Source organism: Schistocerca nitens, chromosome 2, assembly GCF_023898315.1.
Source record: "Schistocerca nitens isolate TAMUIC-IGC-003100 chromosome 2, iqSchNite1.1, whole genome shotgun sequence".
Lineage (NCBI taxonomy): Eukaryota > Metazoa > Arthropoda > Insecta > Orthoptera > Acrididae > Schistocerca > Schistocerca nitens.
The window spans coordinates 278,135,033-278,162,132 of record NC_064615.1 but is presented as its reverse complement, the minus strand read 5'-3'; the positions used below and the strand labels follow the sequence as shown (position 1 = coordinate 278,162,132).

Below are 27,100 nucleotides of genomic sequence, written 5' to 3'. Positions count from 1 at the left end.
TAGGCGGTGCTGTCGGTATACCGCAGGAGATCGGTGGGAGGTGGATGATTTCCGAATGTCTGAGGTGACTTGCTGAAAAGGAGGGAGGACAGGACAGAGCCTTGAGGCATCCCTGCAGTAGGGTGAAAGATCGTGGTGACAGGTTTCTTCAGCGTTGCTGTTTGCCCTGGTATGAGCGTGTTCTGTCGTATTACTTTAATGCAAATAGTACTGCAGAAATGATTGAGTCCACTATTTACCCAACAAACAGAAGAAGAACCAGGGATTTTGCCGCCATACTCTCCTATTTATGTACTTCCGGGTTTTCGGCTCTTAGCAAAATCGCTAACGCCTGTTGTTGCTGCGGAATTACAAACGAACTCCTCACAAGGGAACCTCCCCTTCGTTCTCCCTCAGATTTAGTGGTAAGATTGGTCACTGAACGGACTTTCAAAAACTGAACATAGATTAAGCATGAAAACAGGAAGAAAGTGTACTGAACTGTGCAAAAAAAAAAAAAATGCAGAATAGAGACAGTGTCCAGTTCACAGTGCAATACATAATAGCGTAGAAGAGCAGTGACGTCGTGGTTGAGTAGTAGCTGGCACGGTAGCTCAGTGTGTTCGGTTATAGCATTAGCTGCCATCTTTGATAAAAACGGAGTGAATAGAGGAATTTTGAACTTGAACGGGTATCATGTGACGTCCGCCTCGAACAAATGCAACGACCAATAACGAAGAAAATGAGGTTTATAAAAGTGGTGACTGTGTCGGGGCACTAATCGGGCAAACCGTGGTCGAAGTTCCCTCGTGCCAATACTATTTTTTTTTCGCTGTATTCAAATTTGTGTCTGTATTGTGGTGTAACGTCCGTTTGCAACAGCAAGGTGTAAGGAAGGGACCTGTAATGAAAGCTGATTGTGTACAACTACTCTATTAGCAACGGAAAGGAAGTGGCTTTCGAATGAGAACCAGAAATCTTTGATGACAAGCCGACAATTCAACCGAATCCTCCACCGGAAAACACGTCTGGTGTGTCATACACGGCATTAGTGACAGTACATGTGTCATTTGACAGGTATCTCTTACCGATGCACCTAATTTGTGCGCCTGGTAAGTGAGTGGAATATGCCTCCTTGATCGATTTAGGTGTTTGTACGAATGTGAATGTGATCACTCCAAAGGAAATGATGTAAACATAACAGTTTGTCACACAACCTACACCAAATTAACGCAACAGTTTCACAGCCACACAGTTTCTCTGTGCTGTGTCAAGGTGTTTGTACGAATATGAATGTGATCACTCCAAAGGAAATGATGTAAACATAACAGTTTGTCACACAACCTACACCAAATTAACGCAACAGTTTCACAGCCACACAGTTTCTCTGTGCTGTGTCAAAACATATGTTTTTAACGTTTTTGAAGTGCGCCGTTTCGAAAGTTCTCATTCTTGAATTTCTTTGTTGTAACATAATGCACACCCGATTATTTGTTGTTTCCATTTATGTGAGATACTATGTGCTACCGCATCTGCTCTCACATTTACTTGCGTCGTTAAAGTATTCTTACCACTAGACTTACGGTACATTCCACAACCAATTTGTAGTATGACAACTGCCAACACTACAGAAAAAGAACGCACATTTCAGTAACCGGACGGACAGTTCATAATGTTGTGAAATAAATAATCAGCACACGGGTGTTCCGAACGCGGCTCGTCCGTTTTGTAGTCCAGTACCGTGATCACTGAACCACGACGGCTTCGCTCCTGCACTTTGCTCGACACTGACTTTTTAAAATTGGACAGTTTGCTTTTTCTATTTTGCTTTTTTTTCACACGTCAGTACACCTTCTCCCTGTTTTCATGCTTGATCTGTGTCCAGTTTTTGACGGACTGTCCGCTCGGCCGTCCTACGACTTAATCTGGGAGGGGGGGGTGGGGGGGTGGGGGGGTGGGAGGGGGTATGTACTGTCGGGAGTTTCACTTAGAACTGTTGCCGAGTATCGAGCGTCCGTTGTCGGTTGGGACACCGAAGTAATTTGGTCTTGTGAAAGCGTCTGAATCGCAGTTAAAGCAACGGGAATGTCCCATGAGTCTGAGCAGAATTTGCAGTTGCTAGGCATTCCAAGACTGCACTACAACTTCTTCCAAACGCCTTGCGTCCTCACAGCCAACACGGCAGTTTAGTAACGGATCTCGAAAGCTTCAGCTTGGGTACAGTAAAATTCTCGCATCAAAGCAATCACGAAACATTTTCCAGCGGTCACTCTGTGAATCACTGAACCATATTAAAATGCACTTCATTTACAAACGTGTATAAAGTGGCTTTTGAAACTTAATCGTTAATTTTTTAGTAGAGGAAATTACGGCAAAGTAAGTTGCAATACTTACGGCAGTGAAATCTGTAAGCACAACAGTTGTCATCCTCACGGAATATCGGAGCACATTTTGCAATTTCAGACGGTCTGCGAAAGAGGGAATACTCACAGACCTCCTTCTTACACCAGGGTCCATCCAAGGTTCCTGCAAAAGAGCGTTAGCTTGTTAGGAATTTAACGACGCTAGAAAACTCATCGAAAACTGAAAGATATTTACTGGCAATACCAGCACCTTCATGTCTGTGCTTTAACTTTGGAGACAAATTCTGTTTTGAGTACTCTGTTCTGAAAGCTTACTTTAGTAACAACATTCCCATGTGCTTCAGGCGGAAGGCCTAGCACCGCTGAGTCTTCAGCATTGAAAAATATGTTTATTCGTAGAATCCGAGAACCAGAAATTACTTTTCCCTTTTTGAAGATAGCTATAAACTGTCTAGTTTCCAGAAATCTGCTACACTATACAGCCCATCATTACTACGGCTTGCTGAACTTCGAAATAATGGATTAGAACTGCCTAACTAATGGCAGAGGATACCGAGGACAACGAGATGTCGTACCGAATTAAGCGCACAAGAAATGGTCAAAACCTGACGAGATACTTCTAAGTTCAGGAAATCATACTGCTATTTGACACAAGTGATTTACAGCAACACTGCAGCGTACAACAAAACGTCGTGGCCCCGAACTGTAACACGCTACCACTACTGACCGTGTGGAATTATGCAGAACATTTGTGTTTTTTTTCCTTTTATCTGATAACATTGCTTATTTTAAACTGTAATAATTTTGTGTATGCAAATCCAATGTGATGTATTACGCATAATCAATGTTTTTACTTATTATCTAATCTTAATTCCAAGTGTTTATGTAATTTTGTTGTAATTTCAGGAGCTTCGACCCTTTAAGGAAAATTAATATCTGTGTATAATGCTAGGAAGGAACAGTTGAGGAGCGATGGTGAGCTATGTTATGTTGCAACTACGAGATAAACTGAATATTACGGATGAAACGGACTGTCTTCGTTTGGAGCAGGGAGCTGACTATAGTCTGGTTTGGTACGCTCAAAACTGTATTGGAATCTGTGGAAGGGCCGCGCTCCTCAATTACTTTTGGTGAAGTGAAAAATAAACAGACGGGCTGCAAGTCGGTGTTGGTGTTCGGCAATTGTCCACTGTAGTTTTCGAAACCTCCGTTCTCGCTATTAAATTAACTCGGTCAACCTTGCCCCGTATTCTGTTAGGATTAGTGAGTTTTTATTTACTGTGTATTCTGACGGACAAGCGATCGGCGAGACAACAGAGCGTCGGCGCCAGAGATCTTGCTGCAGTCGTCTCAGGTAGGAAGCTCCCGGACGAACATCTCTGCAATCACACTGTCAACTGTCAACCGACATTATTGAAGAGCATCAATACAATTAATCTACTGTAGACAAATATTAGTGAAGTGTTTTACATAGTTTCATGTCAGTTTTCAGTTTACCTTTTAACAGTTCTCCTTCAGATACACCTCAAATTAAATTTACGCTTGGGGTTTTGAGGACAGCCGCGTGGGATTAGCCGAGCGGTCTTGGGAGCTGCAGTCATGGACTGTGCGGCTGATCCCGGCGGAGGTTCGAGTCTTCCCTCGGGCATGGGTGTGTGTGTTTGTCCTTACGATAATTTAGGTTAAGTAGTGTGTAATCTTATGGACTTATGACCTTAGCAGTTAAGTCCCATAAGATTTCACACACATTAGAATTTTTTTTCCTTTTTTTTTTTTTTTTTTTTTTTAGGCCAATTTCGACGCCACAGCTTTACGTAGTCGCCACGTGACAAACTTTGTTGATCTACCGGTTATAATTTAACTAACAATATTTAAAGACACAAGGGGTAAGGGTTGAAGAATTTTGTTCTTCTGATGCTGTGAACTCATATTATTGAAGACAGTATAGTGAAACAGTAGAGGCATCTACCATCAGATAAAGGCAACTTGAAGTCGAAATTATTTACAGCTGCGCCATTTCAAGCTAGGTAATTGCACAGTCTTCAGTGCTGATATTCCGTATTACAGGCAAAGATGATTTGCTTGATTGTTGATTGCACTGTCTAATAATGAAAGCTACCCAACAAGGACGTCCTGAATTCTAAAATTATGAATTGCTTTCAATAACAAGTCGACATGCATAAAATTTACTAGTTTGTTGGAAGACGTTTTATGTATAACGAGGTTGGGCTATCTACCTACATGCTCTTCGTCAGTAGCAAACAGCAACCCAGAGTTACAGCAGCACTTGATAAATAATATTTGTAGATAATTTATCTTTTTTATGTCTCACTTATATATATTTATTTTGCATAAGACCGGAGTGTGCTTGTGTTCAGTGCCTGCGATCTCAGTCAATCTTAGAGATAGACGCTATCTAGCAGATACTGTAAAAGACATGTTAGTTCAGGACAATAGACGCTATGTAGCAGATACTATAAAAGACATATTAGTTCAGGACACAATAGACTGCATGTGGCGTGGATTAAACGGATAGGTGTGTGGCGATTAAATCCCAACAGTTTACGAGGTGTTTTGGTGGACGTTATGAAACAGAGCTTCTATTTATTACGGGCAGTAAGGTGCTCTCAAATTTTACAAATTAATTGACAAGGTGGCGTAAGGTGGAAGGTGCGTACGACACTGCCTAAATGAAAGTAGAAAATCACAGTCGCTGTAACTTACGCATAAACAGTCTTGACCGAACAGCAGAAGAAAACCAGAAGCTCAAAGTAAATAAGAAGAAGTTAGAGCCTTTTTTAAGACTTCCCCTAATTTGATCAATACAGTGTCTAAACTACTCTAAATCTTCATTAAAAGTGTAGCTAAATTCTCAGGAGTCCATATAAGAGAGATCCTGATAAGATTAATAAATCCAGAGAGCGTGCGTTTTGGAACCTAACCAGTACGTGTTCTATTGGCCTCATCAGTGGGGACAGGGCGGGATGGCTATAGGAGCGGTGAGAGGCTGGACATGCATTTGGCAAGACGCGGTTCAAATCCCCATCTGACTAACCAGGAATTTCCTTGAATTCCGTATACAACTTATGGAAAATGCCAGGACAGTTTGTTTGAAGAAGAAACGACTGACTTCATTCGCCGTCCTTTCCCCAAGCGAGGTTCGAGTTCGTCTCTAACTTCCTTTTCAGCGATACTTAAATTTTAATCCACACTGTCGCAAAAAAAATCACTGCTCCAAGAAGGAGTTTTGCGACGTAAACGAAAGTTGGTAGGCGTGTTTCTGCACCTGAAAGATGGTATCTATTCAAATGTCTGGCCATTCGCATAAGAAGGCCGCCAGCAGCGCCACTATGAGAATGCAAGTCAGATTGGCTTTAAATACCAACTGTAACGGTCTTGAGCGTTAATTATCTTAGAGATAGGGTATGGTGAGGTGATGTTAGTCCAGAATGGCTTTAAGATGACAAAGACACAACTATGAAAATCTCACTGAATTTGAACGTAGTCGTGTAATGGAGGTACGAAAAACTGGATGTTCCTTCTGCGATACTGCAGTGAGACTTGGTGGGAATGTTGCCACTGTACATGACAGCTGTCAGCGGTGATCACGAGAATGACGGTCGCAAGAAGACCGGTTTCCGGACGATTACGTGCCACTACCTAGAGGGAAGACCGTCGTGTCCGGATTGTGGCTCTGGCGCATCGTGTTACATCCGCAGCAGCAATCTGAGCAGCAGTTAGAACCACAGTGACAGAACGAACGATTACAAATTGGATATTTCAAGTAGATCTCCGAGCAAGACATCCTGTATCGAACATTCCATTGACCCCAGACCAGCGCCATTTGCGACTTCAGTAGCGTCAAGCGAGGGCTCACTGGAAGGCAGAGTGGAGGTTCGTTGTGTTTTTCGGTGGAAGCTGAATCTGCCTAGGTGTGAGTGATGGATGTGTGTTGGTTCGAAGGAGGCCTGCTGAGAGCCTGCAACCAACCTGTCCGTGTGCTAGACGCACTGAATCTACACCTTGGGTGCGATTTCGTATGACGAACCCTGACTGCAAATTTGTGAATCAGTCTGGTGATTCAAATGTTGTGCTGCAATTTATGAACAGCATTCCCAGGAGTATTTTCCAACAGGATAACGCGCGCCCACATACCACTGTTGTAAGCCAAAGCGTTGCCTTGGACTGCTCGATCACGAGACCTGTCGCCAATCGAGCACATATCGGACTGCAGCTTCCTCCGCAAAAAGCATTAGCAGCTCCTGTATTGGCTGATGAAGTACAGCAAGCAAGGAATCCATCCCACAAACTGACATCCGGCACCTGTGAAACATCGTGCATGGACGTTCGCATGCGTGCATTCAATATTCTGGCAGTTGCACCGGTTATTAACGTACCAGCTCTTTACATTTGTAACGGCTTCTCTCGCGCTCACATTAGCCTGCCGTGTTACAGTGTCATTCATTTAAACATTTTACCTAGGCAAATGTATCCCAGAAATTTCATTATTCTACAGTAATTATTTTTTGCTCTTGCTATTTTTTTCCGTTAGTGTAAGGACTGCAGTTCAGTAACTATATTCAAAACGTTTGCTAAGACTAGCAACCCTCCACGTACACACACACAACACCCTACAAGGTACGTCTGGAACGTTCGGTGAATAGTCTCATAAAGGAAGCTAGAGTTACAGACAAAATACGTTTACTGGCCTTCAAAATAATCATCTTTAGCTACAACACACATCGGACATTGATTGTAAAGCCGTTGGAAACTATTAGCAAACGCTTCTAGTGCTGTCGTTGGAAGCAGCGCGGTCGCGCGCTATTGAATATCCGCATCGTTACAGGAGATGAGACTTGGTGATACGAATAAGATCCGGAGACCAAGCGACAGTCGATGGCACGGTGTTCATCGTCTTCTCCACCATGAAAAAAAACATTGGCTGAGAAATCCAAGATAAGACGATGTTGATCGTCTTTTTAGACAGCGAGAGGTTGAGGGACCGTGAATTTCTACCCGAGACAAGTGGGAAAGACGATGAAAAGCACGTCATTTACTGCTGCATAGTTTCTGGATATCCGGATGGCGCCATGTCTCATCTACCGTAATGGTGTGGATATCCAACATCGAGCGACCACAGTGCTACGGCCGGCCGGTGCGGCCGAGCAGTTCTAGGCGCCTCAGTCTGGAACCGCGTGACCGCTACGGTCGCAGGTTCGAATCCTAAATCGGGCATGGATGTGTGTGATGTCCTTAGGTTAGTTAGGTTTAAGTAGTTCTAAGTTCTACGGGACTGATGACCTCAGATGTTAAGTCCCATAGTGCTCAGAGCCAAACAGTGCTACGAACGATTCCGCAAGAAGCGTTTGCTTTCAGTTTACAACAACTTTATAACCAACGTCAGCAGTTTGTTGTCCCTAATGGGGATTACTTTGAAGGCCGGAAGAGATATTTTGTTTGTAACTCTCATCTTCTTTATTTTCTGAGACCATTCGCCGTGCTCTTCAGACGCAGCTAGTAGGATATTCTGATTATATATCTGGAGGGTTGGCATTTTTAGCACTCGGTCGTTAAATAACAATACAATAAATTTCTTCTCGGCTCATTTAGATTTAAAAAATGCGGGACTTGTTGAGGTATATCGTGGAGTATTCCCGCTTGAGCCCGCACTGTTTTATGAAGTTCCGGTAGGTGGCGGCGCTACGGGTTGCCTTCAAAATAGTGTCAGTAACGTAAATGCACAGAGCTGTCATTGACTTTCTTTTGGCGGAAGACCTGATGATCGCAGGTACTCATAGGCGCCTGCAGAATGTCTACAGAGACATGGCGGTGAAAAAAAGCACGGTGGGTCGTTGGGCGAGGTATGTGTCAACATCGCAACAAGATCGTGGAAACCTGTCCGATCACCTGTGTACCGGTCAGCGGCACGCAGTTGTGACTCTTGCAATGTTGGAACGTGTGGACACTCTCATTCGAGGTGATCGACGGATCCGTCACCAGTATTGGTAGTGGAAATGTGCTGGGTTCATCACCGCCTAACAGAACACGATACAGAGCAATGAAAGAAATGATTGCGCATTACAAGGCCAATCATGACAATTTTTTGTCGTACATTGCAACACGCGATGAACCATGGGCTCATCACCTCGAACCAGAAACAAAACAGCAATCCACAGAGCGGAGCCACACGAGCTCTCCTCTGCACAGAAAGTTCAAAACTGCACCCTCAGCCGGTAAAGTCGTGGCGGCGGTCTTCTGGGACTTCGAAGGTGTATTCTCTCCGATTTCCTGCCTCATGGTTCAACGATCAACCCTGCAGTGTATCGCACTACCCTCAAGAATTTGAAGAAGCGACTTCAGCGTGTTCGTCGCCACAAAAATGCAAACGTACTTCTCCTTTCTTGTGGCAAAGCAAGGCCTAACGCAAGTCCGCACAGTCGAGAGGAGCTCACAAAACTTCATTGGACTGTTCCTCCTCATCCACCTTACAGCCCGAGTCTCGTACCTTCCGACTTCCATCTGTTTGGCCCAACAAAGTATGGATGGTGTGGAGGTTGCTGACGCGGCAAGACGTTGTCTCCGACGCCGATCAGTAGAGTGGTACCAAGCTAGTGTACAGATCCTCTCAGTAAGGTGGCGTAAGGCCGTTGCATTGAACGGAGATTATGTTGAAAAATAGCTTTCTGTAGCCTAAAGAGTGGTTAACAATATGGTGTTTTGGAATCCTGAATAAAGTCACTTTAATTTCGGAGACAAACGTGTTACTTGGCTTATTGAACGACCTTGTAAATACAGTTAGTGTAATCCTGCTCTACAATTTTTGGAATTTTATGGATTAAAATTTCAGTGCCGGTGAAAGGGCAGTTAGCGTTAAGCGTTCCATGAATGAAGGCATCATTAAAGACGAAGTCTAAACTCACATTGTGGATGGACAGGATTAAAGTCTGCCGTTATCCTTTTCAGATAAACCGTCCCTTTTGTTTACCGTAAGTGATTTAGGAATTCTATATAAGTGACTGATTGGTTAGATGGGGATTAGAACCTTTGTCCTTGAAAATGCAAGTCGAATCTGTTATGGCATCTATAGTCATCTCGAGAGGTCCGCCCTGATGACGTCAGCAGAAAACGTATTAGGGGGTTGGGTTGTTTGGGGAAGGAGACCAGACAGCGAGGTCATCGGTCTCATCGGATTAGGGAAGGATGGGGAAGGAAGTCGGCCGTGCCCTTTCAAAGGAACCATCCCGGCATTTGCCTCGAGCGATTTAGGGAAATCACGGAAAACCTAAATCAGAATGGTCGGACGCGGGATTGAACCGTCGTCCTCCCGAATGCGAGTCCAGTGTGCTAGCCACTGCGCCACCTCGCTCGGTAAAGACTGCATACATATTGTACGTTTAGTGTGTAAACAGATGGTCTTAATCACATCATGATGCGGAATAACATTTTATGTCCGATAACTTAATATAATAAGCGACGTTAGATTAAAAATTAAGACGGAAATAACTATCGATATATTGTAATTTAAGAATTGGTGCTCCTCATTAGTTAAACACAGTTTCATTTCATTTCTCTACTTTATTAGACACTCAAAATTAAAGAGATGCTAGAATTAGGTTAAATTTTAGGAATCCATTCACAATTAAATACAACTCGCTATATTTTTAGACCCTGACTGTATTTAACTTATTACGGTCCTTGCACTTACAGTTCTTGAGTATGTTGGCTTAAAAGAGTTGCACGATGTGCTGCATTTTAATTATGTCAAGAGGTCGCATTCCGAATCCATATTGGTCAATAAAAGTGTATGTATAAAACAACCTTTATTTTTCAGCATTTTCATGTAGAGTAACGTGCAAGATATTCGTTGGAGTAAAGAATTCTCGTTAAGTATTGAATAAAAGAATGAAATTTTTCACGTAAACGTGGAGTAGTGATTCAAGTTGTTCAGTTGCTGTGATTTCTCTGCCGTTGGGCTGAAAGACAGTTACTCTCTGTGTGTATATGAATTGATATTCATTAACAGTCCCGGTCTAATCTAGCCTAAAATGTTCACATTCTAAACGGAGATGCAGGATATTTTTAAAGTGCGTTAGCCATTCAAATTGGCAATATCCAATTTTCAACTCCTCCTTGCTGAAGGATGAAGCTGCAAGACTATGACGAGGGACAATACAACAAAGCACATAGTGCACGCCATGTCACGCGTCCGGGTTTGTGCTTAAGACGACCCTACAATCGGTCACACAGTGGTTAATAATTTCTGTAAACTGTACCTAGCATGTGTCACGTACCAACAGCAAAGAAATGTTGAAAATTGAATATTGTCCTTTTGAATGTACAACGCCCTTTAAAAACCTCCCTTATCTCTGAAGAATGATGACTAACAGCAAATATTAACTGTTTGCTTTTCAGTTTTGGATGTAAACTTTCCAAGCTAGCCTACTTGTTCACAAGTACACGATGTTACTTGGTTTCATTAATGTTTTATGAAATGATATAAGCAGAGATGACGCGCAAATACTTGTCACATGTGAGACTAAATTGAATTATTAACGTGTATGGAGGTAACACTAACTAAAAAAGGCACCTGTTTACAGGGAAATTGTGACTACCAGTGAAGAAGAAAACATACGTAGGAAGTATTACTCGAAACAAAATCAACGTGTCTCATCGATGGTACACAACACTGTTGAATTCATTTGTTGGTTGTGTATGTTTAATCAATATTAGATCGTTCGGTATGAAGGCAGATGGAAGTCTGCAAGATGGAAGGCAGTCACTTACCGTCAAATCCTTTTTGGCAGACGCATTTCTTGCACTCAGAGTAAGTTCCATCTATTCTCTGATCCTCCCGGTATGTCTTCCCCTTGTATGAACACTCGGCCGGAGGAATGTCGGTATCATTCACTGTAAAAGTTTTATTGTTTTACCAAACAGATACAGGAATATTTCTCCGTATAGTATAAGGCTATTCTAAATTATCACATTTCCTGGTTACATACATACACTGTTGCGAGACGCCTGAATGCTTTCTTTTTACACAGCGACACTAGAGCGGCAAGCTGACGTAAAATTACTCTGTTGAGTGCGTTATTAGGTGAACGTGAATCTCTTCGGTGTAACCCAATCTGTTGCAAGCTCTGTCTTCGGCATTGTGGTTTGCGTGCTGCAAGCCGGTCATAGTATAGTATATATGACATCGTAAAATGGTTTCAAAAACGGGAAGTGTTTATCGCAGTAGATTGTACCAACAACGTAAATGGCACATTTGTCACACTTCTGGTCTGCCTGCTAAAGACCCTGAGAGGTCTCCAGATTTGATCAGTGTAGCATGAAACAGTGGTATACAGGAGATACCTGACTAATCTGATGAACCATATAAGCATAAACGGTATTAATAGCGTGAAAGAAAAACGTTGGCTGCTTCATAACCCATGAAGCAAAACTTTTTCTCATTTCCTTCATTCAGACCAAGTAATTCAACGGCAAGTTTATGTCAATTATCAACAACAATTTTCCCTTATGCCGACAGCTATTCACCCTATCTTCAAGTTTAAGGAGACAGCATAAAAATATAGATTAAAATTTGCTCTTTTATTATGACAATATTTATCATTGTATATGGAACATTTTTCGTACCTACAACAGTATTTTTGCTGTTATCGGTATATATCCCATTCTACTTCCAGTTTTTAACATGAACGGAATTATATTTCTTATCTATATCTTTCTCAAGCTATGCCCAGTTCACGGAAAATTTCTTTCATGAGATTCAGATTTCTGCACAAAAAGTTTTTTTCTGAGTTTTACAGTTCAGCCTGTGTAATAATAGGTACATTGCTGATCATACAGACTGAATAACATCTGACACCTCTCTCAGCTACTGCTTCCCTTTCATGACAGTCATATTATTCTTAACTCTGTACAAGCTGTAGATATCATTCCGCTTCGTGTATTTTTTCCTCTCAGCTTCAGATTTTCAAAGAACATATTCAAGTCAACATTGTCAAAATGTTTCCATCAAACGTAGGTTAGCCTTACTTTAACCTATCCTCTTCGATAGGTAATTCTTAGCGGTTGCTGTATTTCTGCAGAACTCAAACTGATCATCTAACAGTTTTTTCATTCATGTCGGTATTTTGCAACCAAGACCTACTAAATCGGTAGTCCGGTAATATCCATACCAGCCAGCGCCTGCTTCCACTGAAATCGGAATTATTACATCCTTCTAGAAGCCTCATGGTATTTCACCTTATCATGTTGCTTACACTCCAGATGGAATACTTTTGCCGTGGCTGACTCTCCCAAGGAACTGAATAGTTCTGAGGGAATGTCGTCTAGTCCAGGGGCGTTGTTTCAAATCGGATCTTTCAGTTGTTCATTAAGTTCTTCTTACTTTCATCTAATTAATCTTCTCGTATTGTAAAACTGTCTTGAAGTTAATTGTTTTTTTATAGCCCTTGTATGTATTTCTTATATCTTCGAAGTTTCACTTCTTTGTTTAGTACACGCTTGCCATATGAGCCCTTGATATTCATGCAGCAGCTTCTTTTACGTCCAAAGTACTCTTTAATTTTCTTATAGGCGTTGTCTGTCTTGCTCTTAGGTATACATGCTTTTGTCCATAAGTCATTGAAGCTTAGCGATTTTGCACTTCCTCAAACTCATATTTTTGACATCTGCACTACCTTTTGTCAGCTTCTCATTTTCTCCTTTTGTCACTTAAACTGATTACCCCATGATTTATTCCAAGACTTCTACTGGCCCATGTCCTTCAGCTAAATTCACCTTCTGATACCTTCACTATTTCTCAAAGCTACTCATTTTAGTTGTGCTGTGTCCTTTTCCTCTATTGCAATTAATCATGGCCTAATGCTCCCTGTGAAACTCTCAAAAAGATCTCGACATTTTAAATGATCCTGCTATCATCTCCATCAGCCGTTCTCAAATTTCTTTAGTCTTCATTCCTTAACCAATAAATTATAGTCAGAGTACACATGGCCGTCTTACAATCATATAGTCAACATACATTATATAATCAACATACCCTAAATAACTAAAAGTGTGAGGTCATCCACATGAGTGCTAAAAGGAATTAGTTAAACTTCGGTCACACAATAAATCAGTCTAATCTAAAAGCCGTAAATTCAGCTAAATACCTAGGTATTACAGGTACGAACAACTTAAATTGGAAAGAACACACAGAAAATGTTGTGGGGAAGGCTAACCAAAGACTGCGTTTTATTGGCAGGACACTTAGAAAATGTAACAGATCTACTAAGGAGACTTCCTACACTACGCTTATCCGTCCTGTTTTAGAAGACTGCTGCTCTGTGTGGTATCCTTACCAGATAGGCTGACGGAGTACATCGAAAAAGATCAAAGAAGGGCAGCACGTTTTGTATTAAAGTGAAATATGGGAGAAAGTGTTACAGAAATGATACAGGATTTGGCCTGGATATCATTAAAAGAAAGGCGTTTTCCGTTGCGACGGAATCTTCTAACGACATTCCAATCACCAATATTCTCCTCCGAATGCGACAATATTTTGTTGACACCGACCTACATAGGGAGAAACGATCACCACGATAAAATAAGGGAAATCAGAGCTCGTACGGAAAGATATAGGTGTTGGTTCTTTCCGCGCGCGACACGAGATTGGAATAATAGATAATTGTGAAGGTGGTTCGATGAGCCCTCTGCCAGGCACTTAAATGTGATGGGGCAGAGTATCCATGTAGATGTAGATTAACATTAAAGTTTTAACTGTCTGCATGTTTCTACAAGTACATTTACGACTTGGGAAATTGTTATTTTTTACACAGCAACTGCAGTATTAAAAGACCAGTCGACAAAAACATTGGCAATGTACGTTTTCCCGTCAACCCCTGGGCTTAGACATTGTACCACAAGCAGGTAGGAGAGAAGTTTCCTAAACCCTTTCCCAGAAGACAAATATAAAATAGAGACTGACAGCGCCTGTAACTCGTGTAGAAATTCCTAGCATTATTTCTTTTATGGCCCCTACATACTTGTTCTACAGGATATTTAGTAGAGACAGCAATAAATGTTAAATTGTAGAACTATTTAATAAATCCACATTGGATGTAATGAACACAGTGAATTTATTTAATTTTAGTCACTCACCACATCGTACTCCAGTGGGGCAACACGCATCTAGGCCATCTGTCATGTAGCACTCTGCTTCCCGATCAGAAGGAACGCCAACTATTCCACAGTCAGTTCCTGGACAAAGGAAAGTAGCTTCTTCCCTGTAAGGAAAGTTAAGTCTCGTTTTTGACATTTGCGAGATTCCTTAGCCTTTACCGTGTTACTGGCTAAAATTAAAAAAAGTAGGTTTTGTATTTATTGATATCCATCAACTTTATAGATGCAGTCTGTTGTTAGAAGTTCGAAAAAGTACTCAAAAACCAACACTAAGCAAGGTTTAAGTCAACTGATAATATGATTGTGTAACGAACCAATGTGCTATAGTGAATGTGAAGATTTTGTGATTTCGTAGGAATTTATTTTTGGTTCATTATACTGTTGCTTCTTTAAGGCTCAGATACTGGTTTGTGGGTTTTAATAGACATATAACAGCAGATTTATTATTGAGCTGTGCGTGTGCTTAAATAGACACTGGCCGCTATTTGAACTTCTCTGCTATTCGTTTCTTAGTGACGGCTTCCCTGGTGTCCCAAGAGGGTAGCCCTGTGGTTCTTGGATGAGATTTACCAACACGGCCGATTCTCTGCGAGGCCTCATGCTGAAGGCGCAGGTCTGGTCGGCGTATTGCGGTTGGCAGTCGTTTACCACGGAGAGCGTGCCTGCGCCATTTTGAAGAACCACTGCTTTCATCTTCCTTCATGTTCGCGGGCTGGGCGTTTTGAGATGGTATAGTTTCCATTTCAGTGGCCTTGGTTGGAGGATGTGCTCTTGCCCGTATTTCTTATTTCATTGAGGAAAGGTATAGAAATAAGTGGTGACCACCTTGTCTTTCGTGCGATTAAGTGTTACACATGATTCGAAAAAACTTCTATACCTTTGTGAGACCTGAGTTTCTCCTGGCGTATACAACTTTCAAATAACTTCCGGGAATTCAGCCAGGTAACACTTTCAGCGACCGCCGATATTTCGGCGGGAGAACACCCCGCCATCGGCGCTCCGACATATCGTGTATCCAAGCATCTTGCTTCTCTGTTGAGTCCACAAGTAGGACAGTGTGAACATCATATCAGGAACTCAGCTGATTTTTTACGTCGTTTGGAGGGACTGAGGCTGAATGACTCTGATATTTTAGTGAGTTTCGATGTGGTCTCTCTCTTCACTCGTGTTCCTCTGTCTGATTTGTTGCGGTTAATTGAAGCGAGGTTTGGTGCTGATTTAACTAATCTCTTTAGGCATGTGTTGACATCCACTTACTTTTTATTTAATGACCAGTATTACGAGCAGACAGATGGAGTTGCGATGGGTAGTCCGTTGTCTCCTGTGATCGCAAATTTATTTATGGAAGACTTCGAGGAACGTGCATTGGAGTCGGCGCCTTTAAAACCCGCCTGTTTCTTTAGATACGTTGACGATACCTTCGTTGTTTGGCCTCACGGTAGGGAAAATTTGAATGTCTTTCTAGAACATCTGAACTCGATCCACCCGAACATTCGTTTTACGATGGAGGTGGAAGAGGATGGTTGCCTTCCCTTTCTCGACGTGTTGGTTAGGAGGAAGGATGATGGATCATTGGGACATGCAGTCTACAGGAAACGTACTCACACCGATTTGTACTTACAAGCTAATAGTTGTCACCATTCGGCTCAGCGTGAAGGGGTACTTCGTACCTTGGTACACAGGGCACATGTCGTTTCTGACGCTGAGACTTTGCCAGCTGAGCTGTCCCATCTTGAAGTTACATTCCGTCAAAATGGTTATAGTGATAGACAGATTGAACGTGCGTTGCGCTATCGACCAACTGTACATCGGGTGATTGATGATAATTCTGAGTCAACACCTAAGTCTACTGCCGTTTTGCCTTACGTAGGAAACACGTCCAATAAGATCGGTCGTATTTTACTGAAATACGATGTGAAATGTGTTTTCCGACCTCCATCTAAAATTAGAGCACTTTTGAGTTCCGTTAAGGATGACCTTGGATTGCGTAAGGCAGGTGTGTATCGTATTCCCTGTAGCTGCGGTATGGCATATATTGGTCAAACTATCAGGACCGTGGAGGACAGATGTACTGAGCATAAACGGCACACACGATTACAGCAGCCAAATAGATCTGCTATTGCCGAACATTGCTTGGATACTGGTCACCCCATGTTATATAATAACACCGAGATATTGGCATGCACATCCAGCTATTGGGACAGTGTCATTAAGGAGGCAGTTGAGATTAAACTAGCGAGCAACCTCGTTAACAGGGATGGAGGTTTCTGTTTAAACTCTGTTTGGAATCCGGCTCTCTCCCTTGTCAAAAAACAGAGGAACAGAGTCAATGCTGCCTCACCTGTGAATTCATAGTCTCACTATCGATAGCTCTGACTTTGGTCATCTTTGGTGGCACTAGTGTTCAGTGTGTGTGTTATCTTTCCTGCTTCTGTCGCAGAACCGAGGTATTAAATTTGCATGCACGCCGCCTGTCCGTTGCAGTTTGCCTTGAAAATGGCGGGGTGTTCTCCCGCCGAAATATCGGCGGTCGCTGAAAGTGTTACCTGGCTGAATTCCCGGAAGTTATTTGAAAATTCTATACCTTTGCTAAGCTCATCTCACTGAAATCTGTTTTGGCTTCTCGCCTATAGCTTTTGTTTAGTTTTCGCCAGCGGCCTTTCTTTTGGCCTTTTTTCTCAATGTGTATTAGTTCCCTGGTAATCGCAACACGCCCGAGCTGATGTTAAGACAGCTGTAAAAGGGCCAATATTTTACCCAGTTATAGTTCCATTATTACCTGATTAAGTGTAAATACTGATTCTCTAAGATTCTACATGTGTTTCCTACAGTATCCTCATGTGTTGAAACTATTATAAAACGTTTGTATCTGCAACTGACTGTTAACCTTAGACCATTCGTTCGTCAAACAAACACAGTTTCCCTTGCTTCACGTCAACTATGGCTAGGTCAAAGAGGCGACTTCAGTTTCTCAATTATTTCTGTTACGTGGTTTTAATGTATTCGCTGTCTTTGTTTCAGAATCTGAGTCGAATCAACTCCAACTGTGTGATGCGTGGGCTGCGCTGTGTCCGGTAATCTTGTGTTGGCTGATGCGTTCTATTTTAGCTAACTTAGATCAATCTTAAATCTGCGAATCAATCGCTTTCTTTTTGTTGTTTTGTGTGTTATTGTTCTAAAACTTGTGAGCCTTGTTAAGACTCATTTTCTTACTCTATCAGGCTAGTTGAAGCAAAAGTTTTCTCATACTTTTTCTTTAAATATTTAAAGTGTTCTTACGTCTGTTTTGCAAGCAAGAAAATTAAATATTAGTAGCTCTCTGAGACCCTCTGGGACAAATTTTTAATTTTTTATCACAGTTAAGAATGTGCCAAATATTGAATGGTAAATAAATAGCTCCATCTCAAGTTAATGACTGGAATATTCTACAGCATAAAAGTTTCCTACTGTTTATATCATTCAGCGCCTCTGAGACAAAATAAAGAGGTTAAAACTGCGTATTTTGCTCATGTTTTGTATACTCAGCACCTTGCCACTGTCAGACCTTTGTTCCATCCCGCTGCAATGACAATCGTTCTTTTACACTCCCATAACTACATTTGCGATTCATACAGTAATTAAGACTGTTTTCTGCTTTGTCAGTTCTGTGTTTTTTACTGTAGAAAGTCATTCTTTGCTTCTGGCTAAGGGAGCGACGAGGATAACACGCAGGTGAAACCATCATTCCCAGATTTTCCGCTACATGGATTCTGACCACAATTTATTGGCTATACACTGTAGATTAAAACGGAATAAATTGGAAAAAAGGTAGATGTTTAAGGAAATGGGACCTGGATAGGCAGAAAGAACCAGAGGTTCTTGAAAGTTTCAGAGGAAGCATTAGCTGAATAAAATACAACAGGGGAAGTAAATACAGCAGACGGCGAATGGGTAGCCCTGAGAGAAGAAATCGTGAAGGCAGCAGAGAAACAAATAGGTAAAAAGACAAGGCCTATTAGAAATCCTTGTATAACAACATTAACCGACCTTCATAACAGCATGAACAATTAATTGGAAAATCCATTCTGTTAGACCAAATACTATTACATTGTGACAAATTATGTTCATTAACTATAGGCAAAATCAGTAAGATAAATAGTCTATTGCGTTTGCGTGAAACAAAGCTTTACTGAATGATGTGAAGTTGACAAGCATTATGTAGTTCATTTGATAAAATTTCACTCCAAACGCATTTCGGACTTCGGCATTATTTTTCTGATAAGCAAAACCGAAGTTCACAGACGTAAAATTCTTTAAAGCATCTCCTTTAAAGTATTCTGTTCCTCAACTGTCTCATGCCTGACTAGGAGGGCCACCTCTCAACCACTCCAAATTTCTTCTTTGCAAAGCAACAGCGCCTATCACGAGAGCGGCCAGAGACACACCCACAAGCAACCTGCCGCCAACGCCCTTTCGACAGCAAGTATTTAGGCCGCCGCTGCTGACCGGAGGGCCTCACTCAACCATCCAGTTTGGTGTCTCTAAGTTTACTTGCACAGCAGGTTTAGTTCGTCACAGTCTACGACAGTACATAGCGACCAGATTAGTTACCATAGTGAGACTATTTTACCTGAATCAGAATTGTACTTCACTATCTGCAAGAGGAGTATCGCTGATGAGCTTGTACCACAAAACATGACCTGTACTCAGGTTAAGTAAATCTTCCAGTTCATGTAAATAAAGAACTGTAATAAATCAAGTGTGCATTCTTGTTGTAGAAAGAGGATACCGGCCACTCATAACAACATCCTCCCCCTTGCTTCCTTGCAGTACAGGACACTTCACATCCTACCTGCACGACTTTGCCCAACCATAATGTTTACAGCTCTTTTACTGATTTTCTTGGGCCTCCATCCCGTTAAACCTCAAATGCCCCAGCAGTGCTCTTTCTTCGTCACAAATTACTTGAAACCCTCCCACGTTTACCAATGCATCGCTTCATAAGTTTTCAGACTATCACTTAACATCATAGTAAGGCCGTCAACACCCCAGATCTCAGGTCGCCAGCCATTAATCGCCTCAGCACTCAATGCTATCTGCCCCTGGGTCCCTGCTATCTCATTTCCTTATTTCAGCAACCTATAATCTTCAACCTATAATCTTTCACAAAAGTGTTGCTTTTCCAGCGTATAACGCTGTCTCCTACTCTGATCAGTGTTATATTCAACCTGTAGGTTGTCTGTCTGATGCCTTACAACCGTGGGAGGAAGCTATGCTTCTATTCGTCAAACCATTAACTTGTCATCACCTTATCCTCCATAGATTTAACCAGGATGCCTCCCATGCATATCGATAAGCGCTAGTTGCACTACGTCCAGCCCATACACAGAGAGCTTATAGATTTAATCAAGTAACTTAAAATGTAATCGTAGGTTCAGATGGGTGAATTACGAGTCCATTGGCTACAATCGACGATAGGCTGCTTGCATTTTGAGTTAACGTGTTGTAAGTGTTTGTGCGGCTGCCACGCCCTGCTCCACACATTTCAACGTCAGTGGTGTGTCTGTAAACGTTCGCTACAGCAGTCCAGTCCAGTCTGATGACCTATTCTCACCAGCTACTTCTGCCTACCGCCACCAAGGTCAGCTGTGACGTTCAGGTGTTAAGCTGTTGGAGACTTTGCTTGGGCTTACTGACACACATATCTTTGAATACGGAAAACTCAGTGGTTAAAGTTATTCTGATGGTGTACTCCTTCTCTATGTGCATATTTTCAGGGTGCGTTAGGCCATCACCTTACCTTGATGGATGAAAATACATGACCACATCAAATTGCGAGGATGGAGGAGACTTGTAACGAGGTGATATTCGGCGAAGGTGATATTCGGCGACTGTATTGGCCCACCCAGTCCCCAAATGAAATCCCATCGAGCACATGTGTGATGCATTGGGAGACGTAATACAGCATGCTGTCATGCACCAACGACCATCTAGCAGTCATCAACAGCGATGGTGAAGGAATGCAATACCTAAGACAAGAACTCCTTACCAACATTGTGGCTCGCATTTGATCACATTAGAGAGCATGCACTGTCATGTGTGGTGATCACACACCATATTGGGAACCATGTCAAGCCTTTTGTAATGTCTGTGTGATCGTCAAGAATCACAGTGATTTCACTGCAAGTGTCGTCTTTGAATTAAACTCATTTCTGTTCGTATCACTGTGCACTACTTTCCATTACGTTCTGTAGTATACTGTGGCAGTTGTTGCTACATCCGCTACCAGCAGAAATATCCAGAGTTTCCCAGGTATTTATTTACAGCTATGCGTCTACGCCAGTACCACGGCGCGTCTGGCCATATGGTTAATGTTTATGAAGCCATATCTCCTGGAGTGTGTGTCGTACGATGATATAACTTCGTAGATCCATTCAGTGGTATATTTGGATACCGTCTATTATATGTGTTGCGAATGGACTTAATGAGAACGAAGTAATAAAATTAAACTCCATGCACGATGCGACAGTGATTCGCCCATCTTAAGGTCTATGACATCACACCTGCGGAATTATGTGTGGTATCATGATATAATTTTGTATGTCCACTTAGCGGATATGTGCATATTGTCTTCGAAATTTATTGCAAATAGTTAGTGGCACAAAAGTAATAAATTTAAACGTCATGCAAGATGCGGAAAATTTTCATGCATCTCATAGGTTTTGACGTCATATCTCCTGAACTGTGATACATAGGTGGTTCTGGCCCCCTACAGCGGTTGTGGCCTGACAGTAAGGTATATGTGTATCACGTTTGGTTGAAATCGGTACAGTACTTTAGGGGGAGATGTGGAACACCCACACCCACCCACAAACACACAGACTTACACACACACACGCATACACACACACACACATGCATATATACATACATATATACGTACACACATATATTATATGTGGATGTTGCTTGGCAATTATATAACAAGCGGATGTTACTTTTTTCCTTATGTTTTGCAAACTATTGTATTATTGAAACTCTTTGTTGTTCATACATTGTAAAATTTACACAAATATTGCAATAGCACTCATCAGAAATCAAGGAGCTTGCGCGACTGAAATTAATTTTGATTAACGAGTCAATTCCGTCCCTCCAAATTAGATACTCGCGCATACCATCCCAATCACGTAATTTACTATCAAGTAATATCAGCAGAAGATCAAAACCAATTCATTATATAACTACATGGCGCAAAATGTGGCAAATGTCTGTAACTAAAGAAAATCGGAGACCATCCACATATCATTAAAAGAGATCCGTTAAATTTTTGTTACACGATAAATCATGCAAATCTAATGGCTGTCAGTTCAACACCATAACTAAGAATTATGAATACATTCAACTGAAATCGCAATGATAACAGAGATAATGTCCTGGGGAAGGAAAACAAAAGACTGTGTTTTGTTGGCAGAACACTTAGAAGACGCTTATCCGTTTCGTGCTAGAATACTGCTGTCCTGTATGGGATCCTTACCAGATAGGATTGACGGAGGACATCGAAAAAGCCCAAAAAAAAGAGCAGCTCGTTTTGTACTATCGTGAAGTAGGGCCAAGCGTGTCACGCATATAGGGAGAGAGTTGGCGACGCAGTCGTTTAAACAAAGGCGGTTTTCGGCGTGGTAAGATCTTTTCACGAAATTTCAAACATCAACTTTCTCCTCTGAATGCGAAAATATTTTATTACCGCCAACCTACACAGAAATGCGAAACGCAATAAAACAAGGAAATCAGAGGTCGGACGGGAAGGTTTAAGTTCAAATGGTTCAAATGGCTCTGAGCACGATGGGACTTAACTTCTGAGGTCATCAGTCCCCTAGAACTTAGAACTACTTAAACCTAACTAACCTAAGGAGATCACACACATCCATGCCCGAGGCAGGATTCGAACCTGCGACCGTAACGGTCGTGAAGGTTTAAGTGTTCACATTTCCCACATGTGTTGTTACAGTGGAAGGTGTTTGGAAGAAGCCTCTACCGAGCACTAAAGTGTGAATTTCAGAGCAATGCTGTGCTACTGTCAGTCCTAGTCGAGGGAAAGGGAAATTTTATCAAAAGTCAATGAAGGCGCGGTTGGACGATGGAATCCGTGCCCGCTGGCAGAGTGTGGTGACGATCGACAGCCAGCAGGTCAGGCAATGTAAACATGGCACTCGCGGGCGCAGAACTGCGACGGCGGTATTGCACGCACGATTTGTTTTGAGTGGTGAAACAACGAGGCAGGAAACCACAGCGTTGCTTGAAGTTATTGCGATGCATGAGGCGGGGCACTAGGCCAGAGCCAGAAGGGCAATTTGTAAGTGGCTGACGTGTGGGAATTTATCCCTGTCATAGTTTCTGTCCCTCTCTCTGACACTACGCCAGAAGCGAGGAGAATACCAGTATAAATAGACAGGCAATTTTAGCTTGGGACAAAGAGTGTGCCAGGTCAGTCGAGCATCGGGACGGACTTGTGCTGGTCTACACTTATAGGGGCCAGTCTGTCAGCAATGTTATGAATATTCTACCTAAACCTGTAATTTGTTTCTATTTACTTGTTTGGGCTATATTCCGCCTCCGGGGACACAACACCGGGGCGGCAGCCTGGAACTTAGAGATCATACGGTCTGCGTGAAAGAGGGCAATGACAGCGGTCTGCAGCAGGTCCAGGAGGGGCTTGGTTCCATTCCAGTGTACAGCCCATTTTCGCTTTCCACCTCGCGTACCGGGGCCCGGGCGAGGCGTACGCTGTATCACTCTGAACTGCCCTTTGACGCTCTTGAACTTGCTCGGTCTCCTGACGAAATACGGCGCGGTGGGTCCCGGCTTCAGCTCACACATCTGGAGTCCCAAGTTCCACCACCAAACCCGCAACAGTTGGGTCAGAAGTGGTGCTAGTTACAACGCTGGTACCGGAATTCCACTCCCACAGCTTATGTCGAGCAAGTAGCGTTGAGGTGTGCCGGTGTAGATGGTTAGTTCGTGATGGGTGGTCGTGCGCTTCTTGTTACGTCGTGTCGTTCGGGAGGTGTTCGCCCATACTAGTATAGGGAGGAAAGCAGGACTGTTCACCTGCACACGAGCACGATGTGGATGGGTGAGTGACGTTTGATTCATGGTTTATGTGTCTTTCTTTCGTTAACTAGGATCGACTTTTAAAGGTATCTTTTGTAAGGCCGAAGGAGCCTGTAGATTTATCTGGATTCAGGGGAAATGGGGGACATGATAACATAGCGCCTAAGAGATGTAATTTTTGTAACCTGTCAGGCCACGGATTACCATGCACAAAATGGGTGCCAAAGAATTGTTTTATTTGTAAGAGATTTGGTCATTTGGTGCGCAATTGTTCAGAATGTAGATGGACGATGATTCGCCTCAAGAACGAAGTTTAAGGAGTAGCAGAGTGAAAATAATGGCTACAGTGGAGTTATAAGGAAGAATGGTGGAAACACGGCAAGCAGCTGAGGCTGCGTCAGTGAGTACAGCGGAAACTGTAGCCGCTCTAACAGGGCAAATTCGGGTATTGTCGGAGGCGAGGATAAGTGATAAAGAAAAATATGAAGAATTAGCATGGATATTTGAGGCACTGCGAGTAGGGGAAGGGATGTCAGGTGAAAGTAAATCACAGGTCGTGGAGTGTCATAGACGGTTTTCCCGGCAATCATGGCATTGATTAAGCCCTTTTCCGGTAAAGCAATGGAGGATGTGTCGGTATTCCGTAATGACATTATCACAATTGCTGAGGTCAATGGATTGTCGGACGTTGTAATGTTGAGAGTGGCGATGTTACGATTGTTAGGGGGTGTCAAGTCTTACATATTGTAACATGAAACGTTGAACAATGTGGTGATGTCTTCAGAGCTTGAGGGTGGGTTACGCCAGAGGTTCCAAAAACTCGTGACAAATTGTGTGCTTTAGTTATAAGGAGAAATGAGACTGTGGAGGTTTTCTCAGATAGGATTCGAAAACTGAATGCACAGTCGTTCGAACTGTCACAGAATAGGGGAGATTATTATTTTTTTTTTTTTTCACAGAATTCGATAGAGGCAGAGTGAACTGTCTTTTAGTGGAAAAGAGGTGGTACAGGCATGTTTCGTTCCTTTTCTTCCCAGGGACGAGTGATGATTTGCCCTAATCGACCAGTTTTCTCTGATAGTAGTACAAGCGAAGTTGGATTGTTCCTGGGGATTACGAATGGCTCAGACTGTGAGAAAGAGGTGTCATTGACACATTCCTACTTCCAGAGGTGGGGAGACATTGGTTATATTCGGTATTTACGCCGATATGGGTGTTGGTCACTTGTTGTACCAATCAGAGGGCGGATAAAATAAGGAGGTTGCAACTGCAGGAGGGTGGAATAATTTCTTATTAATGGTACGGTTTGTGAGATTGTGGGGGATGAGTTCCGTCTTCCAGTATCACGTACGGGTGAAACAGCTTTAACTTTGTCACAGGAATCGTTGTTTCATCCAGAAAGGGTTTTAGAGATATAACCAGCGCAGAATCTGACATATTTTAACTCCACGTTAAACCTAGAGATTTGAAAACTTTGCATTCCTTCATTAATGCACGGGAGGGATCTATCACGGTTAATAAAGTACTGGAAGACCTTAGAACGTTACAACAGCATCGGAGGAACAAGATAATGACAGTGAGCATTTCAGCCACAGAGTGTGCCGTTTTTCTGTTTTTCTTGAATATAGCTTTGTGGAGAATGTGGAAACGTGCACCAGTGGAGGAGGTGCCAACACATCAGTTTCCGGCGGCGTGGGTAAACAGTGTACTGATACTCTCGTTAGTTTTAGTCTGTAGAATGTAAGTTTTGTGAACAGGGTATGTTTACTCAACCACAAGACATGTCTGTTTTATCTCGATTCGGGACGAATCTTGTTGAAAGGTGGGAGGTGTGCTGTGCTAGTGTCAGTCCTAGTCGAGAGAAAGAGAAATTTTATCAAAAGTTAATGAAGGCGCGGTTGGACGGTGGAATCTGGGACCGCTGGCAGAGTGTGCTATCAGTCGACAGTCAGCAGGCCAGGCAATGTAAACGTGGCACTCGTGGGCGCAGAGCTGCAATGGCGGTATTGCACGGACGATTTGTTTTGAGTGGTGCAACAATGAGGCAGGAAACCACAGCGTTGCTTGAAGTTATTGCGATGCATGAGGCGGGGCACTACGTCAGAGACAGGAGGGCCATTTGTAAGTGGCTGACGTGTGGGAATTTATCCCTGCCATAGTTTCTGTCTCTCTCTCTCTGACACTAAATCAGTAGCGAGAGGAAAACCAGTATAAATAGACAGGCAATTTTAGCTTGAGACGGAGAGTGTTCACGGTCAGTCGAGCATCGGGAAGGACCTGTGCTGGTCTACACTAATAGGGGCCAGTCTGGCAGCAAAGTTATGAAAATGGAAATGGAAATGAAGTCCCATGCTTCTTTACAGAGCGTAGGGGAACGATGCGGGAGACCCGCACCGCCTTACTAGGCAAGGTCCTAATGGAGGTGGTTTGCCGTTGCCTTCCTCCGACCGTAATGGGGATGAATGATGATGATGAAGACGACACAACAACACCCAGTCATCTCGAGGCAGGAAAAATCCCTGACCCCGTCGGGAATCGAACACGGGACCGCGTGCTCGGGAAGCGAGAAGGCTACCGCGAGACCACGAGGGGCGGACAGCAATGTTATGAGTATTCTACAAAAACTTGTACTTTGTTTCTATGTACCTGATCGGGCTATATTCCGCCTCTGGGGACACAACACCGGAGCGGAACAGAATGGCAGCCTGGAACTTGGAGATCACACAGTCTGCCTGAAAGAGGGCAGTGACAGTGGTCTGCAGTGGGTCCAGGAGGGGCTCGGTTCCACTCCAGTCTACAGGCCACGTTCGCTTCCCACATGGCGTACTGGAGCTTGGGTGAGGCGTACGCTGCGGGAGGAGCAGCAGCGCTGCCCCAGCGCCAGGGATGACAGCAGGTGTTGCCATCCGGCAAGCACTGCACCCAGGAGGGCGCGGATTCGAGTGCGGACCTATCCTGGGATCAGCGGCGGCCCAAGGGCAACAGGTGACCATTACATCCGCCTTCGTCCCATGGTCAGACAGAGCAGGCCAAACGGGCAGAGGGTGGCGAAGTTCAGGGACTGTAGCAGTCTCCGGAATTGTGGGGAGCTACGCGGCGCAAGACGCGACGCATCGGCAGCAGCGACTGGGCAGAGCGCGGCTGACTTCCAGCTGAGCAGCCTTGATGACAACAACCGCAACGTCGGCATACCAGAAGTTTCTGAGTCGGCTAGACTCGCAGAACAGTTCTGTGGGTGGCACGCCAACAATAAACTGCACCCATTGAATACTGTAAATTATCTGAATAAAGCAATGCTACCAAATACCGCTGTATCACTCTAAACTACCCCTTGAAGCTCTTGAACTTGCTCATCCTACTAACGAAACATGGCGAGGTGGGTCCCGGCTTCAGCTAGGCAATCTGGATTCCTGGGTTTGAACACCAAATCCGCAACAGTGGTCATGTAGATGTAGATGTAGATCACTTTGCTACTCTGCCACATGGGACTTAAGACACGC

The 27,100-nt window shown here is 43.1% G+C and overlaps 1 protein-coding gene across 1 annotated transcript in view; it reads right to left on the bottom strand.

The window, feature by feature from the left end:
- The window catches only part of LOC126236027 (uncharacterized), a 51,932-nt gene that overhangs the window by 13,736 nt on the left and 11,096 nt on the right, over positions 1–27,100 (bottom strand). The window contains exons 4-6 of the mRNA XM_049945048.1: positions 14,490–14,614; positions 11,127–11,249; positions 2,374–2,505 (exon numbers count right to left, since the gene is read on the bottom strand). Of these exons, the coding sequence (XP_049801005.1) occupies positions 2,374–2,505; positions 11,127–11,249; positions 14,490–14,614 (380 nt within the window). The remainder of the gene's footprint in view (positions 1–2,373; positions 2,506–11,126; positions 11,250–14,489; positions 14,615–27,100) is intronic.